Genomic DNA, 17,940 nt, shown 5'->3' with positions numbered 1-17,940 from the left:
CTGCTATGCAAAGCAAAATTCACTGGCAAGACCAAAGCTGTGGATACTGATCCATCGGTACATTGGAGAGTAAATCACTGACCGTGTTCACATGCAACCTTTGGGAACGCGAACTAGTGAAAAGAGGGAATAAAGGATGGAATCACCTTGCCAAGAAAATATTTCTAGTCCCTTAGATGGTCATTTCAGAGAAGAGCTGGACAGAAGAATACAAAAGATATTGCAGGCCAAAATCTGCTCTGGCAAGGAGCGTCTTCTGAAGAAGCCTTGTCCTGAATTCCTCAGAATCTTAAAACATTCCTATCATTTAGCCCTTATTAACGAGCACTTTACAATAATAATTTAACATAAATCATCGGTGTCAGCACACTTAGCAGTATCTTGATTTTATGACCATAAAAAAAAAAAAACCCACCGCTGGGCACAGCTGGGATCGCTCAGCCGTCCGACGCTTCCGGGTTCACTAAAACGTATTACTGAATTTATCACCAAAATAAAATCGAGGGAAACCGGTCACTCCACGCAGGCTCCGCCGCTGCCGGCGTGACGACAGCTCCGCGCCCCGCCCGCCAGGGGGCGCCCCGCCCGCCACGGCCCCGCGCATGCGCAGAGCAAGCGGCCGCCCGCCGGAGCGGCGGCTGGGCCTCTGGCGGCGCTGGCGGCGGCGGCGGAGCAGGGCGGCGCCGGGCGCGCCCGGGTGGGGCTGTGCGTGCTGTGCGGGCTGCCGGCGGCCGGCAAGTCCACCCTGGCCCGCGCCCTGCGCCGCCGCCTGCCCCAGCGCCCGGGCTGGGCCTGCGCCCTCCTCACCTACGACGAGCTCATCCCGCCCGAGGCCTTCCGCCCGCGCGAGCCAGGGGCGGGGCCGGCGGAGCCTTCCCCATTGGTCAGTGCGGTCTTTCCCCCCCCCCCCCCCCCCCTTCCCGCTGCGCTCTCTCTGCTCTCATTGGCAGGCCGAGGCGCGGCGTCACTGGTCGCGCGCGGCGGCCGTTGCCCGGCAACGCGGCGCTTCCCTCAGGCGGGGCCTCCGCGCCCGCTGCCGCTGCCCCCGCCGCGGGGCCGGGCCGCCATGGGGGGACCGGGCCGGGCGGCGGCGGGCCGGGAGCGGCGGTAGGGGAGCCGGGGCGGGTGCGCGGGCCTTCACCCCTCCGCTGCCTTCCTCCGCAGCTGCCGCCCTGGAAGCGGAGCCGCCGCGAGTTGCTGCAGTGCCTGGAGCGCTTGCTGCGGGCGCTGGTCGGCGGGGACCCGCTGTCAGCCCCCGGCACCGGCACCCCGCCAGCCTGGGGGCGCTTCCTGGCCTGCTGCCGCGGGCAGGGGCTGCTCTCCTCAGCGGAAAGCCACGCCGGAGCTGGCCCTTACCGGACACACGCAGCCACCTCTAGGCCGCTCTACCTGATCTTGGATGACAACTTTTATTATCAGAGCATGAGATACGAGGTGTACCAGCTGGCTCGCAAATGTAATTACTCTTTGTTCCTATGCGTAAGAACGTTTTCAGCTTTGTGGGAAATGCGTTTCTCCTTAAACGCCTTTATTTTAAGTACTCTTGCGGAACATTTGTCATTCTTGACTGCTGGATTCCTGCTGTATAGTAACCATCAACTTTATTACGGTATTATTAGAAGTTGCTAGATCACCTAAAGCCTTTCTTATATATGTTGATCTCAGAAGTTACTTCCTGAGCAGCCTTGGAGGTAAAATTCCTTGTACTCTTTCCAGGCTTGTATTCTGTCCAGGCTCAGAACTAGCGTAGAAGTTACTCATTCATGTAAAGCCTTTCTCGTGCATGTTGGTCTCAGGAAATTATTACTCAAACAGTTGAAAGGTAAAATTGTCTGTCTGTGTTCTTTTAGATTCCTTGAGCTTCTGCCAGTTATTTTTAGACTGTCCACTTGAATGCTGCTTACAGAGAAATCGTCTAAGAAGTCATCCGTTACCTGACCAGACAATATATTTAATGGCACAAAAAATAGAAATGCCAGATCTCAAGAAAAATGCTTGGGAACAGAACAGCCTTATTCTGAAAAGTTTTGATTGCACTCCAGAAGATAAGTATGCTACTAGATTAACACTAGGGTTTTCAAATGAGTAATGTTTTCATAAACGGGCAGGTAGAAGCTTTTTACTGTATCTAAACAGTGTATAAAAAGTATTCTGTTGGGTGATTTTTTGGAAACTAGTCAACTAACACACAATATATGCCCGTGGTTGGGAGCTCACAGCCATCAATCTTTGCAGAGTTAACGTCAAACCTAACTGCACTTCTGAACCGCTGTTGAAAATCTATGTAAATTGTCCGAAACATTAAGACTGGAAACAACTGGCTGTAGTTTTAGTTGTAATTGGTTTTCATCTAACTTGCTGTATAAAGATTATTTCATTGATTGCCTCATAAATTTAACTGAAAACTTGCACTTTTTTCCATGATGAGGTGTCATTACAAAATGAAAGAAAAATTTTCAGTGAAACTCTTGGATTAATGTGGTTTACACTTTTGTTTGTTTTCTTAGCGAGCAGATAATTAGTTTGCTGGCCACTGCTTTGGAAAATCCAGTGAAGCAGAATGAGGAGAACACTGAGCAAAAGGTAGCGCTGCTTGTCTTCACAGTCACGGCTCTTTCAGATGATGGTGAATGAGTTAGTTATTCCTCAGCTGGACTCAGAACAGCATGATGCCAGAAACTGAGAAATAGCTAGTGCATTTCTTGATTGCAAAAGCATAAGCAGAAAAGTTAATCCTATTTGAAGTGGGTACTTCTGTCACCTTATTAAGTTAAACCACTGAACTAGCTTTTAAGAATACCATTATATGTTCTACAGTAGGAAAAGGAATGCCTTTTGGGAGCTCTCACATCGCACTGAAAAAAATAACATTCACTTCCTAATGTCACACATGTCTGTCTCTGGCAGGCACCCCGGTGTGCATACCCGCCTCCGAATTCAAAGGAGGAGGTGCGCACCATGCTGGTCACCGAGTTGCAGCTACCGCGTTACTTTTGTTCAAGTAGTTCAAAAGTTGTTGACAGGCTAAATCAAATTTAATGTGTTTGCACGTATTCTTCCTTTCTGTTGTTGACAGGAAGCAGATCGAGCGATCTGTGCAGCTAGTGCTGTCCATCAGGCTGATCAGACGTGCAGACGCATCATCTCTCAGGCAATGAAGGATGCAAGAGGTACGTGGAGCGTGTTCCAGGCGCTAGCCTGCAACATAAGACTAAACCGATGAAATTCCCTGCGGGTAAATTGTTAAGGAATCCCAACCCTGTAGGTGTGACTGAGGCAATCTCCTTCAGAAGTCTGGTCAAAGTTGTTTGTAGAATGTGAGTCAAAGTCTGTAAATTTTGCCTTTACACATGAAGTTAAAAGTTCAGCTTTTATTTTCTTTTAGATAAAAACGTACTCCCAAGTGAGATGAAGAGCCTGGCTGAAGAACTCAACAAACTCAAAGCGGAGTTTTTGGAAGACTTGCGGCAAGGAAATAATTTGAAAAAACAAATTTGCATACCAAATCAATATTCTGACCCTGCTATGAGTGCAATTTCTTCATTCCAACATGAGGCAACCACTGTAGTTAATAAATATATTTTAAAATAATGACATAGAGAATGTTGGTGTGTTTTAAGAGTCCAGAGTGTTTAAAATGCAGTTCAGCAGTACAGCTGAAAATACCTGGGAGGTACAGCTTTCTTCTCTGGAGGTTTGTGCCTTCTTTAATTCCTCTTCCCATATTATGGAGGAGAAATGCAGTCTAGCAGACTGTGTGTGACTTTGAAGATCAAGCTGACAACAAACCATCCTTAGATTTTAAAGTTTCACAGAATCATAGGAAAAGTTAGTCTGGAAGGAACACCTAGAAGTCACCTCGTCCTGTTTCCTGCTTACGGCAGCGCTTAAGTGGATCAGCTTTCTCCGAGCCTCCTCCAGCTGGGGTTTTCAGGAACACCTCGGACGGTGACTGGCTCTGCTCTGTCCAATGGGCAGCGGAGCACTTCCGGAGAATACGTGCCTGGGAAGGTACAAAAACAAGAAGTGAGATGGAGTTCGGCACTTCAAGCATGAGGTGGGTTAACAGTGAACTACAGGATGTCAGCACCTAAGTTTAATCCAAGTCCTGCTTCAGTTTCCCCCTTTTTTAGATCCGGCTCTTGGCTTCTCTGCTCGTTTCCCTGACAGAAACTTTGCAAAGAACAAGAAATTTGAGATGGAGTTAAATTAAGGCTCTTGAGAGCTGCACGCATGTAGGATTAACTCCAGTGTTGCAAGGAACTTTAGTGCTGCCTTCAAAGTTGGTAACAAAATAGAAGTTGCATATGCAGTGACAACCACCTTACCATGATCAAACCCCTGATTTCAGACATACAAGCACACTTGATGAGGAAACAGGAGTACGAGCAAACCAAGGTTTTGCAAGATGACCAAATGTGCAAAATTAACAGTGGAAAGAAGTAAAAGAGCGTCCTGGTTCAGCACTAAAATTAAGTATTTTCAACTTAAGCAGACTGAAGCATAAACGCGCTGTTCCTTGCTTACCCAACAGGTAAGTTTACCTTCCATACCGTATCTAGTCATGAGCAGCTCACCAGTTCCAGCTGTCAAAGCATATGTAATTAAGAAGAATTAACACAAGACTTAATTAGAAAGTGTTATTTTATTCGTATCTTACAAAAGCAAAGCTTCACAACATGAACTACACTAGATATAGTCGAGTTATTTCAGAATTAACCTTCTCATCTGAAAACATTCACTACACAATAAAATTTATTTTACAGCTCTAACAGGTTTCATTTTTGCATACAAAATATGCTCTTTACACTGAAATACATATTATTAACAGAGCAGAAGCACATACACAAAGATTGCTCAATGAAAAACACTTCAGCAGGGAATAGATTTCCTGCAGCAGAACATCCATTTGCTGTAGATTTTCAAAGAAGCTTAAAATTAATAGAAAACTTGCCAGTGAAGACTTCTAAATTACATTCCCTTCGTCAAAAAGAAACAAAAATCAAACAAGCAAACCCCCCAAACATTCTGGAACAAAACAAATAGCAAGAGATCATTTTGCTAGGAAACACTGTTGGAACGTGTCTTCCAGCACTGAGTTTTATGTCAAAATGCCAATCAACATTTCATGTCAAAATCCTCTTCCTCTGAGCATTGTATCTGTCAAAAAAAAAAAAAAATCCCTATTACCTGCTTCACAGTTGGTTTAAGTATTAACTGGGATAATCTGCCAAGATCTTCAGTCTAATATTTGCATGTTCATTGGAATATCCAGTCTCAAAACAGTAAGTCCGTATTAAGAGTACTATAAATAGTGCATGTTAAAAATGTCAACAAATCTATAAAACAATCTATTACAATAAAAACAAAAAACCCACAAAGTTAATGTTTTGCAACTACAGAACGTAACAGAGTCAAGCTGTGGAAAAATTTCAGCTCATTCCCAAACTTCCCCTGTTAATAGAAGTTAAAATGCTAATCACCACCTTATGATATAAGGATTTGGTTTTTTAAGAAAACCAAGTTAGTGCAGCGTAGCACACGGAGAACTCAGTATGAAAAGTCCTAACCGAGGACTCAATCCCACAATTCCCGACAAGTATTCCTCGTTGACTCTGAGTAAGGCCTACTTGTGCAAGGGAATCGTCAGGATCATACCCTAAAACAATTTTCCAGTACTAATTCTGGTCTTTAAATTATAGTAAATAGCATATACAGAATTATGAGAAAGGGATATGAAAATACACCTTCCAAACCTACTCGGAAGGAAATAGCTGCAGTCAGGGTGCTGTCTGGCACAGCTGAACACGCGGTATTCTGCTGAAAAATTAAGAACCCTAAGTGGAGAGGCTGACCCTCTGTGAAGGGCTGGGAGATCCAGAACCCAGGGATGAAAGCCAAAGCCTGCTGCCGCCCAAGGATCCCCCTGCAAACGGGAGCTCGCATGAGGAAAGAAGGAAAAGTAGTTTTATCAGTGTTCAACAGTTCATAGATGTTCAAGCTGATTTTCTTTTCCTTAGGTACTTCAAAGCAGAAACTGGTATTAAGTCAGCAGCACTAAAATACTTCTAAGCAACAATTTGCAAGGTTTGAGGTTAGATTTTTTTTTTTCATACTGAGCTCTATTCTTAAGAACATATGTTCCCCTGCAACAGAGGGTCCCCTCCTAAATGAGGGCCCCTTTTCAGTAAGACCACGCAGGCTTCCTCTTGCTACCACCTACCTCTATTAGTGACGTAACTATTCTATCTAAAGTTTCGTTCGGGGGCATCAAGGTTCAGAGGTCATTTTTCTAAATCGCCAAATCATGCACCGACACAAAAGCCTGTAATGTCTACAGACACTGCCAACAGAAGTCCTAATGGATCAGGAACCGTCTGAGTGGAATGGAAGGACAAAATCTCAAACATTTGTGCACGTGGGAGTTGATCTCCCTACTGATGCCAAGAGGGGACAGGCTGGAGCCGCAAACCGAGGCGAACTTGGCTGTTGTCATTGGCATCATTCGGTATGGGAAGGTGCTCCTTGGAGCACCACCATTCCAGAAGTTTCCCTGGAGATGCGGGAGCCTCGGAATAAAAGTTTACATCATCTATCAAAAGGCAAGGAAAACGACCTCTACAAATTACTAATTGTAATGGTCTTTAACAGTAACATTTGTAGTTCTAATGCCATGTTTTAGCCAAATTTAGACTTCAGAATGTGCCAATATGTGCCAAAAAGAGAGCCATCATTTCTACATTATTCTTTGACTGGAAGCGTCACGTAACAAAACATGTACAGGAGCAGTAACTGCCAACTGGATCCCAGTTCAGTCAATTTAGTCCTTAAAATAAACAACTCCGTATGTTTATGCATACAGAGTTGTAGTTCTGCTCATAAAATAAATTTTAAAAGTATAAAGCAACAAAGAGATATTTTGGAATTATACAGTGTCATTATGAAAAATGGAAATTACATTCTGTTTTACAAATCCACTGAAATGGATTTTGAACCAGGCCTGAAACCAAAGATGTTTTTAGGAGTGATAGTGTGTTATCATTCATCTTCACTACATTGGAAATACTTCAATGGCATATTTTTGACCTCATGACTACAAGACTACATGCAGCCAAGAATCCAGTTCCTTCAGCTGGTTACTTAAGCATGGAAAAATTCAACTGTAGGTAAGTTACGTAGAGAGAAACATATTTGATTCCCAAATTTCTAATTCATTAAAGTCAAAATTACTTCTAAAGCTACAATTCTCAGAAGGGCGGTTTTTCCTGCGTTGATCTTACACTGAAGTAATTTTAAGTTTTTTCCATTGGCTTCAGGAAGCTTTAGCTCCCCTAACAATATAAATTTGAAAAAGCCAAACATTTGTTATTCAGATTCCAACCTCTGCATTTTATTAATGCAGAACATTAATAAAATCTTCCTGCTTTTAACAAAACATATTTGCTGCTGTATTTTGCTGATCGTAAAAGGGGAATATATAAGGGAAGCTTTAATTTGTCTCAAGTAAGACAAACTAAGGTAAAAGTGCATGTCTAAATACAGGAAAAGTAACAGTTCTTCACTTTTTTGAAACACTACAAATTCCTGTGTAACATATTAAGAGCTTTTATGCATTTTGCTAGGATGTTTTATTTAGGTTTATATTAAAGTGCCTGTCCGTTAGCCTAGATGCTTCTAAAGAAAGATGTACAGTATTAAAAAAACAACCAAAAAACCAAACACATGCAATGGACTTCATGTACACCTTTAGTTACCATTTGCCACCTACAATATTAATCACAATGGCTTTGAATGTTGTCAGCCAGTATTCCTTTGCCTACTATGTGAACAGTTCAGAAAACCCAGAAGCCCTTTCCCTTTTTTTTCTAGCACACCAAAAGGACAACAGCTCGGGGCGGGGGGACGGGGACGGGACAGTACAAACTGACTTCCAAGTTCGCTGAAGTTTACTGTAAACTAGGTTATACAACTTTCAAACATACTGGCAACCTATCAGTTGTAGCTTGGCCCAAGAGAAAAACTGAACAAATGATTTGTAATTTGTAAACCTCTTGTTTGGTTCTATTAGAACTTCTATCAGCAAGACAGAAGTCTAATTGTGCAAATTTTAAATATCTGTACAAATTAGTTTAAGGCAGTTAAAAATCTCACGGAATATATATTAGTTCTACAAGCTCTTTATTATGACTGTTTAAAAATTACCTCCTTTTAAAAAGAATGACATGTAAAATTTTGGTAAGTATGGTTTAAAATAAGGTGTCACGTGTAATTTTTCCTTTGTATAACTAGTGAATGACAAGCTTTTAACTCTTTCCTTTTTCCTACCAGAGTTTCATTCACAGTAACCTGTTATCTTCTAGATTTGTGACAAGTTTTAAAAATAAGAGTTAAATTAGTGTTTGAGCCCGAGCATGAAGAGTTTAGACTATCCTAAGCAAAAACTTATTATTAACCTTCATCAGATTAAAGCAAGTTTTACATCAAATTGAATTTGTATGTGAAAGTTGCTTCTGTTTGTTTTCCCAGTTTGGAGTAGTAGCTAAGTTTTTAAGGATAAGTCTGTCTCCAAAGTAACCATATGTGTCATTGCATTAATCTTTCGTATTTTATGGTTAATATATTTTGTCTTGCCTATAAATAGTATGATAATTGCATCCTACGTTTCAAGACACACGCTCTGCTTCTACATTTGTAGAATGTTTATTGGGATTAAGTGCAAGCAACTTAAATTTAGCAACCAAAACATGTAAATGCATTCCAATTCTTATAGCGGTCTCAGCTTTTTTGAAAGGCTACATATAAAATACCAACCACATCTTATACAAAATTTCCCTGGCAAGTTTTATGACAACATAGAAATAAATTTGCCTCCTTTGTCGAATTGATTAATGTGAGGATTCCTTATGGGAGTGTGCAAGCTTTCCTTCAGCAAGTATGAAAAATATACTGTAATATGTTAAAAAACTAAACGAAAGCATGTTCTCAGTCAATGTTGACTGTGTTGGCCTCTTGCAAAATGGCAAGCAAAGTCATACTTATTTTTACACTTACACCCACATATGTTGCACTGAAAAGGATTCTCAAATCCATGACATCCCATGTGAATAGTATAAAGGATATTGTCCGCAAAGTACATGTCACAGTGTTGGCAGTGATGCAGAAGCTGAGGGTCCTGAACTGGAAGGGTCGGAGCTGGAGTACTTGGTTGACTGTTACTTATGCTGGGAGTACTGGTGTGGGCGCTGCGATCACTGCTGGGACCTGCCACGGGACTATAGTTCCTTTGATTGTGTGTAGGCCGAGGATCTGGGCTGGTCGGAGATGAACTTTGAGGAATATTTGCTGACACAGCTGAAACTACTGCAGGTGCAGCAGGCTGCTGTATCATGAAAGGCTTTTCATCTTGGCAGGAAACGACGTCTGGAGAGGCTGGATTTTGGTTTTCAGGTGGCAAGCTAGATAACTGTCCGGCTAACGTGGAGAGCTGGTTTAAAGGATTATCTACCATGAGGTCTTGTGGATCTCTTGGCAACCCACTGCCCTGGGTTGGTTTTGTCATGCTCTCATACGCTTCAGTCTGGATATTTGGGATTTCATGAGTGAAATCATTAAGGTAGTCTGGTTTCTGAACCACCATGGAAGGTGGACTCAAATTAATTAATGCTCTTCTGCTGTACCCCAAATTGCTGGTCTTCTTCTGCAAAACCCCCCACATTTTCTTGCTGCTTAGGGAAGACCTTGTACCCTTGATAGGCACCATTTTATGTTTGCGCCTGCGGTGGTGAGATAAGTTGCTTCTGTCACTGCAGCGAAAGGAACACAATTCACATTTGTACGGTTTTTCACCAGTATGCGATCGCATGTGAGCTTCCAGGTGACGTTCGTAAGCTGATGCAAAGGGACACAAATGGCATCTGTGCGGCTTCTCACCTGGAAAATTAAAATAGATTATACTGTAGCATCTCAGAGTGCTTGAAAAAGGCTTTTCATGGAACAGAAAGCAGCTAACTGGGAGCTGCTGATCAAACAGTTCAGCTTCAGAGTCACTGCTAGTCTTGACTTTAGCTGGGCATTTGGTGTAAGAGTGGAGTAAATTTAGACATCTCTGCCTCACTCAAATGCTAGTAAGCTTAAGAAAAAAATGTGACTGGAATTAGCATAACAGGTGACGTGAATAGAAATTGCAGCAATGATGCCAAGGACTGAACGCAATGACGTTTGTGTGGTGCTCTTAACTGCATCCAAACTCTACCTCACCCATAAAGCACATAAGCAGTTGGCCACAGGAACATCTGTACCGCCAAAATGTAATCATTCTTAATCATAACTGTGTTTAAACATTGAGGGAGGGTATCCTTTCGATATCTTCCAAACATTCCTACTTTTAAACATCCTAGAACTATTATCTAAATAACCCATGTACACATGCATCCACTCAAGAACTGAATTTTGAAAAAGGGTCCTGTGGCTGAAGAGTTATTAAAGAAATCAAAAGCCAGCTAATCCCTGGACAGCCATGTGCTCTCTCAGACATGATAGTACCAGATATTCTCCTTTCTGATAGGTAGAACTTTGCTCTTCTGTTAAATGATATTTAGAGATATCCACATTAACACTTTTAAAAGTACTTAGAAAACTTTCAAACATAATTACAGGCCATCACACTTGTAACATAATGCTTTGGGACTTTTGATTTTCCTTGCATATACTGATCTTTTCAGAGTTTTTAGATCCAGGTCTACAACGTTAGAAATGCCTAAAGGATTTGATGCATGTTCAGGTGCTGAAATGAAACATTGTCTTGTCTTCCTATCCTGAATGCCAGGTCAATTTCTAAATCACTGTTGTGCAACTGATTCTTTTGCCACACAGCACAACAAACTCCAAAAAAATGTGAGTGGGCTCCTTCTCTTCAGCCTTTATGGGTTTTTTGGAAGCATTTCCTACTATTTTAAATACAGGGCAATATATCAGTTTTGTGGCTTTCAAAATCCGTCTAGAACAACTGTAAAAGCCAGAGATCTGAATGTGGCGAGGGCTACTACTGCACTGCAAGCACCGTACGGGCCCTGTTAGATGGCATGTGACTGACACAGAAAGCCCTTCCCATGTTGAGCATCCCACAGTTTGGAATCACAGCCTGGGATACTGAATAGAAGATATTTTTTTTTTCCCTACATCACTGGCTCTTACCAATTTTTGCACTACCTCGAGGTACCTTATTTGCACCAACCAAAACCATATTTCTCCAAAAGTACCTATATGATTCATTTGTGTAAAGATCTGGAGATTTGGTGCAAACAACAATGTAAAAAGACCGACAAACTCCCTGCATTCACAAAGAACTTGGCAATCTGAACAGCCTTATTTCATTCTAAACTGGTTACACAGAGATAAAGATTTGCATCCCATGTTGCACGCCCTTAATACAACACTGCTGGTGAACTGCTAATTACACTGCTGTCAGACTCAGCATGAAGTTAATTCTGCAGTAAGTTGCACTTAACGGCTGCATGATCATGCCTGGGTCGTAATTACTTTGGCAGATACCTTGCTGCACTTGCATGTTATCCAGGATGCATTATCTGTTTACTTACATTGCTCTGAGGCTACTAGTCAGCTATCACTTCCCTATTTTAATGCTGATTCAGTCACTCTGAGCCTTCACAGTCCATGCAATCCGCCTCTGGGCCCTTTGCCACACTTCTCCACCATGCTTCTGAGCAAAACTACACTCAGGTCATGGATCTCCTTGCCCTTAAGTGGAAAAAAAAAAAGAAACCCAAAGAAAACCAAACGAAACCAAAAAACCCTTCCTTGTTCTGGACTCCCCTGTCGCCGTACAAAGAAACAAAGCAGGGCTTTCTGAAGAGCTATTAAGGGAATGGCAAAATGGTGTTGCCATCAGGACACCATGCAGTGCTGTATTAAAATTAAGGATAGGAAATGTATTGTAAAAAGCCAAAGGGGCACCTATATAGAAAAAGGCCTCTGGCAGCCTGAGATTCTTGTCTGTATTATAAAACCGAACAGACTGGTACAGGGCAATGAACGGTTATCACTGTACAGTCACTGATATTTCATTAGGCATCAGACACGTTTGAACCAGTCACCTGGCTTTAAAGGGTTCCCTGTGTGAAGGCGTGCCCAAATTGCCGAAGCTCTTTGATACACAGTCGGCTGACACCCCGTGTCCCCCTCTCACTGCTAGCTAGCTTTCTGAAACAGAAATAATTCAGACTGCATGATTTTGCAGTAGAGTGACGCGTGCCTTTGATTTGGCTACCTTTTCCTAGCACCTTTGTGAAAGTTTCTTTGATCAAATGAGTCATGTATATACCCTCTGCTAACAGGAATGCCTGCAGCAGCACTGAGACAATACTCATCCCACATGTAAAGCTCCATTCTTCTGGCATAACACTAACAATATCACATACTACAACCATAAGAAACAACACAAAATATTAGTCAAGGCACAAACCCAAAGTATTATGCTTTGCCCTAAAACCCAAGTTTGTATAGCTCATGGAATGTCTGCTTCTGAATAATGACCACTGGGTCAGGGATTTTTGAGAACATTTCTCAGCATCCCAAGTTTTGGTTGGAATCTTTCTTGCTGTTGTATATATTATGTGACAATTGTGCCGAAATACTTATAGTCTGCAGCGGGTATTGTTCTCCTATCTCTAGCCACGTAGTGATTTCTACTCCTTAAAGTAGCAGCAGGATAAGAAAGCATCCTGAAAACACGAAAGAACTGTTAAACTAAGATCTGAGAGTATACAAAAAGTAGGCAACTTCCTAGAGTAAGAGAAGGAATGCTGACACCATACCAATACCCACATTTTGAAACTTAAAGAAGGAAGATTTGATTTTTTGCTCTCTAGTATGTCTACAATTTATGACATTTTGATATTAAGTAACAACACATTTCAATCATTCTGTTTGAGGAAACCCATGCACACCAAAGCCATCAAAAACGTCTCAAGAATCAGCAAACACACGATACCAACACCTTCCAGTAGCAATTTATGTTTCCTGTCACAGCCCTAGCAGTCCATCTGCTCATGGTAATAAGTGTGGGCTTGGGGATACAAGTTTTTAGATAGCAATAGCTATATGCTACTGAAAAGACATGAAATTTTAAAGTTGATGTTACTTCTACTTCTTTAAGTACCATTTAAAAGTCATCCTAAAGTGCTACAGCGAACTGCTTAAGTCTGCACTATACAAGCCTCCTCTCACAAGCTCAGAAATAGCACTGCACAGAGTAAAGCTGTTAAAAGAAAAACATCCCTCGTTGTCCACATACCATATGAGGCAAATGGTAGGAGAAGCTGTAACTGCTTTATGAAGATCTAGACAAAAATACGCTCCAAAACACATCGCCTCTTTGCAGATCTGCAGCAAGCCATGGCATTAACGCTGTGTCAAATGCAGGCACACAAGCCACAGTATTTTATCCGCTACTGGAACTACACAAAATTTCCACTAGGAATCTGAAAACAGCAACAGCTACACACAGAGGTAGCTCACGGTAGCACAAGAGAAGAATTTACAAGATCTTCAGAGTCTGAACCTCAGAACTCTTTGATTTCTAGTTGGTTGCCATTTTCTATCCCATTCCGCCTTGTTGAAACAAGCCAACGCTGCAGGGCCAGTGCAAGGAGCACCAACTTCCCCAAAACAGATCCTGGGAGCTACAGTGTAGAAGCAATGTTTCACAGCAAAGTGAGAATCTGACTAATGATAACTGTACCTGAAGAGAGCTACAATTGCATCCAAGCTACAATGAGTTTCCTTTAAAATGAGTCCCAGAATGCCACCTACCCCAGAGCACTAAAATAACACACTTAAAGTTTTAGGACAGTCCATACCAAACTGGAAACCTGTAAAGACTTCCATTTTTTGCAGAATACATTTTTTTTTTCTTATTACTCTAGTTAACAGCCATAAAGTGTTCTGTATCGGTGTAGCATACTCAGCAGGCACCAAAGTCAGACTTCTCAAGGACCTTTCGTTTGTTTTCTCTCATTTCCCAAGAAGTTGGAGCTGACTTCATGAACAATTTAGGATATTCTAACCTTCACTGCGAGTTTTGCTTTTCAGCTTTACAAACCCAGCAGTGGTAAATGCTTTTAGGCAAGCCACAGTAAGTATTTTTTCATTACTGTTATTAATCACATATTTGATGATATGCCCTCACATTTGAATAATCTACCAACAAGAAAATTTTATTCTTATTACTATGTTTTGTACTTCCACATCTAGGATGTTGTACAAAACAGGAATATTTTCACAGCTAAACAACAGAGGAAGAAAAGCCGATATAAATCGCCATGTGGCATTTCACTTTTCTGATTAGCAAGGATTTAAAGCCCTTCAATTTACACTGATGCTTTCACACTAAACTTCACTCCTGTATATAGTTACTTCAAACTCAGTAGTCTGCAATAATAAATGTAAGTAGGAGTTTGCGTAATTTAAATAGGTACATGGCATACCTTTAAAACAATAGTCGATTTAAAAAAACCCCAAAAACCAGTTCTAATTGTTGAGTAACTCTGAGAACTATCACACTGCTTGAAGATGCTAACTCCTCACATGCGAATCATAACACTGAGTTAATACCACAACGTCTCACAGCGAAGTACTGCGGAATATTTCATACCTGTATGAATTCTGATATGCTCTATGAGCCGTGCTGTTCCTTTGCTGGCATAGTTGCAGTATCGACACTTTAACTTCCCATCAAATGTCCTTTCAAACCCGTCCACTAACATTCCTGAGTTTTCATCCAGTGAAACTTCAACAGAAGGATGATCCAGACCATTCTGATCACCTTCTGTCCCAGCTGTGAATAATGCAACAGAGATTTCAATCAAGAATCAGTGGGATACTATCTATCACGCTGTGAGAATATGTCAAATAACTTTTGCTTCTCTACACCCTCGGTCTTTAAAAATACAGAACTATAAGAACATACCCTGATTAAAACAAAGGTACACACACATCTTTTGTGATGTGAAAACGACTATCAGAAATGCTTCCATACAATTGCAGTAGTCTGCATAATTATGTAATGTAAACAGTGGAATGTATTATTATGGAATACAAACAGTGGAATGTATTATTATGAAATGTAAACAGTGCAGTCATTCTAAAAAACCGAAATTGATAGCACTGAAATTAGCTTACCTCCTTGAAGAGTCTCTGCTTCCTTGTCTCCACTAACTGATCCAGAAATCATATTCACATGGTGAGTCTGCTGTGTAAGATATTCCTGAAAATCTTTTACAAAGTCCAAAGGTTCTGGCTTCTTTTCACCCATATTCACTCTTTATGTTTACAACGTCTTGTGCCTAGAAGGAAACATGTTTTCAAAACACAAGTGTCATTGAATTTGAATGCATTCAGAAAACCAAGTTTGGTTTGGGGTGTTTTCTTTAAGTGCAGGATTACTTTTATCATACAGCATGACTCAATGCACAAACTGACAACCATAAGAATATTATTTTTCAAATTTTTAACTCATTAAAGATCACTGAATACATATTACTGGGGAAACCATTTTCAGCAACAGCAACATAAGGACAATATCAAATTGCATAAAATGACAGAATAATCAAAATCAACTTGCCTTTTTTTTTTTTAAATTGTACCTGAATTTCAGTTTCCTGCTAAGTAGCAAACATGCTCCAAAATGTACTCCCAACAGGTCAGATAGAAAGCACAGAGCACAGCTTCTCCACTTTCCCTGGAAGGAAAAAAAGGAAATGTAAGTCCGTTATTCTTCCCAACCCCATGAGTTGTAAGAAAGAAACTTGAAAAAATATGTATGTTTTGAAAGACAAGTTCTAACATTCTACTGCTATAAGTTTTATTAAAGCAACTTACACTTCCACCAAAAACTTTTCAAAGGCTGCATCTACTCCTTTGTGTGTCTCACTGAAAGACACTTCTATCTCACCAATCATTAAGAGTTTCTCTGGGGAACACGTGGTTCCAAAAAAACCCAGAGTTGGGTAAGTCAGTTATAGCAACTGTAATGTTGGGAAACCAACTGAATGTCGCTGATTAGCAAATATAGAAAGAAGCCTTACAGAGAGAAGTATTTCATAGCTCTCCCAAAATTTTAGTTTCCTATCCTGCATAGAAGTCTTAATCCATTTCATTATTTTGCATTGAAATAATAAAAATATTCACTAGAAGTCAGCGAACATGCTCTTTTCTGGGACTGTAAAGGACAAACCTCTAGAGTGTCAATCTGCAATGAATTTGTGAAGACAGAACTCAGGATTCAGTTGGAAAGAGGGCAAGAGGGCAATGAGTCAGCCACACTATTATTCCTGCAGATTACAATCAGAAATAATTTATAATGCTATATTTTCAAGAAGAGCATCCATCATTTTGTTTCCCAATAACCACTAAACAAAACATCAGGTGACCTACAAAAACTCAAGTCCTGAGTTCAAGACCACATTTAAACACATGCTCCTGTATTTTCAAAGTTATTTACAAACGTTAGTTCATTTCTTGGCACCCAGATGAGTATGTTCTTTCACATCACACCTAAGGGTGCTCACCCATTATCATTATAATCACCGTTAAGTTAGTTTTGAACACATCTTTACGCATCAATTTTCCCTACCCTCTTTCAGGTGTCACCAGCCTCGTGTAGGCTTAAGTTAATTTGTATTCCATTTGTTGGTGTCTCCTGCAGTAAAACAAAGATAGGAGGATATGAGTTAAAGATATGGAAAAGAAATATAGGACAATGTAGTGCAGAGTACTGACCGGGGCACCTTTCACCAAATTGTAAGAAATAACAATTTTAAATTAAAGCATTCTGAACGTTGAATGGCTCAAGATGAAACAGTGCTAAAGGTCCATATTTTCACAGAAGAATCTGTGCATCCCTTTGTGTAAGGCACAAAACTTATTTGATCGATTACTTTTATAATGACATTTAATTTTTAAAGACAATTACACAAAATTTTAAAAATCTGGTTGGGGAAAAGATATTATTTTGGAGATCAACTGCATAAAACTCCCTTTCTCTACCTCACCGATTTAATTTGAGGACATTCATCTTTCTTTTTTTTTTTTTATGTCAGTGTAGGTAAACTGCCACAATGTAACAACCGCTTCAATCCTCTACATTTGTATGCACAAAATAACTTTTTGTGATTTTAGGTGGGTTTGTTTTTTTTTTTTTTTATAACCGTACAACCCAGCAGTTCCTTTTTTTCAGGGAAGAAGGATACAGATCAAATGCTTGCTATGTTGCAACTGCAAACCAGTAAATGCAATTTTAATTATTAGAACTTGAGCTGACCAGCTCGTGTTTCACGCACTCGAATGGGCTGCTCACGCCAGATGTCCCACGAGTTCTATTTAAGCAGAACATTTTCTGCACAGACGACTACATCTTTTCCAGCTTTATAGACTGATGGGTAGAAAATTGGTTATTCATTTTCTACACAGGCATAACGGTTGGATTTAACGGTAGTTACAGCGCTGGTACGTACTAAGTTTACCGTCTAAGAAGCGCCATAGGATGTGCTAGCATGAAAGGTATTATAAATATTTTACCTACGGAATTCCGCTGAAGAAAATAATTCAGACGCAGTAAACCCATCAGTTTAACACACAGAGCAAGAACTGCACCACAGTAATTATGAGAGAATAAAATAATAGGACTGCAAGCACATGTATGCATCCCGTTTTAAGGAATTAAGGGAAAAAAAAAAGAAAGGGGTGCGGGGGAATCTCGCATCTTTTCCAGTGCAAATGACTGCAAATTAACACGAGGGAGGAGGAAGGATCCCGAACTCTGCCCCAGCCCTTCCTGCTCCTTCTCAAAGAGTTGTGTGCGTGGGAAGGGGCAGAGGAACCGCAGCGCTGGCGGCTGCCGGGCCGAGCCCCGCCACCTGTCAC

At 41.0% G+C, this 17,940-nt stretch overlaps 2 protein-coding genes across 3 annotated transcripts; one reads left to right on the top strand and one right to left on the bottom strand.

Moving 5' to 3' along the window:
- Nucleotides 1–601: 601 nt before the first annotated feature.
- On the top strand, nt 602–3,833 carry PSTK (phosphoseryl-tRNA kinase; the record flags this gene model as incomplete). Its single annotated transcript, XM_075717893.1, has 6 exons — nt 602–883; nt 1,165–1,456; nt 1,851–2,049; nt 2,508–2,583; nt 3,077–3,170; nt 3,386–3,833. Coding segments are annotated over 6 exons (1,149 nt in total), but the record flags the coding sequence as incomplete, so codon positions are not given.
- Nucleotides 3,834–4,594: 761 nt separating this feature from the next.
- Nucleotides 4,595–17,426, bottom strand: IKZF5 (IKAROS family zinc finger 5). 2 transcript variants are annotated; one of them, XM_075717448.1, is made up of 7 exons: nt 17,358–17,426; nt 16,652–16,717; nt 15,663–15,757; nt 15,199–15,362; nt 14,672–14,854; nt 9,052–9,930; nt 4,595–5,160 (listed from the first exon to the last, which is right to left on the bottom strand). In XM_075717448.1, exons 4-7 carry the CDS (start codon nt 15,329–15,331, stop codon nt 5,132–5,134), a joined length of 1,224 nt encoding a protein of 407 aa, XP_075573563.1. In that variant the 5' UTR covers nt 15,332–15,362; nt 15,663–15,757; nt 16,652–16,717; nt 17,358–17,426; the 3' UTR covers nt 4,595–5,131. The 2 variants fall into 2 exon arrangements, with proteins under 2 accessions (XP_075573563.1, XP_075573562.1); XM_075717447.1 differs by having other exon boundaries at nt 4,595–9,930; nt 17,358–17,425.
- Between the last annotated feature and the right edge of the window lie 514 nt (nt 17,427–17,940).

The sequence above is a fragment of the Pelecanus crispus genome, chromosome 10, assembly GCF_030463565.1.
Source record: "Pelecanus crispus isolate bPelCri1 chromosome 10, bPelCri1.pri, whole genome shotgun sequence".
Taxonomy (NCBI): Eukaryota; Metazoa; Chordata; class Aves; order Pelecaniformes; family Pelecanidae; genus Pelecanus; species Pelecanus crispus.
The sequence above is the reverse complement of the archived record's forward strand: the minus strand, read 5'-3'. Positions and strand labels throughout refer to the sequence as shown.

What these genes read in the sequence shown, in the direction of transcription:
- IKZF5 (XM_075717447.1), bottom strand. Translation starts at nt 15,331, where the DNA reads ATGGGTGAAAAGAAGCCAGAACCTTTGGACTTTGTAAAAGATTTTCAG. An exon ending in AGCAGAGACTCTTCAAGGAG is followed by an intron (nt 14,855 to 15,198) that starts GTAAGCTAATTT and finishes CATTATTCACAG; the next exon opens with CTGGGACAGAAGGTGATCAG. An exon ending in GCATATCAGAATTCATACAG is followed by an intron (nt 9,931 to 14,671) that starts GTATGAAATATT and finishes TTAATTTTCCAG; the next exon opens with GTGAGAAGCCGCACAGATGC.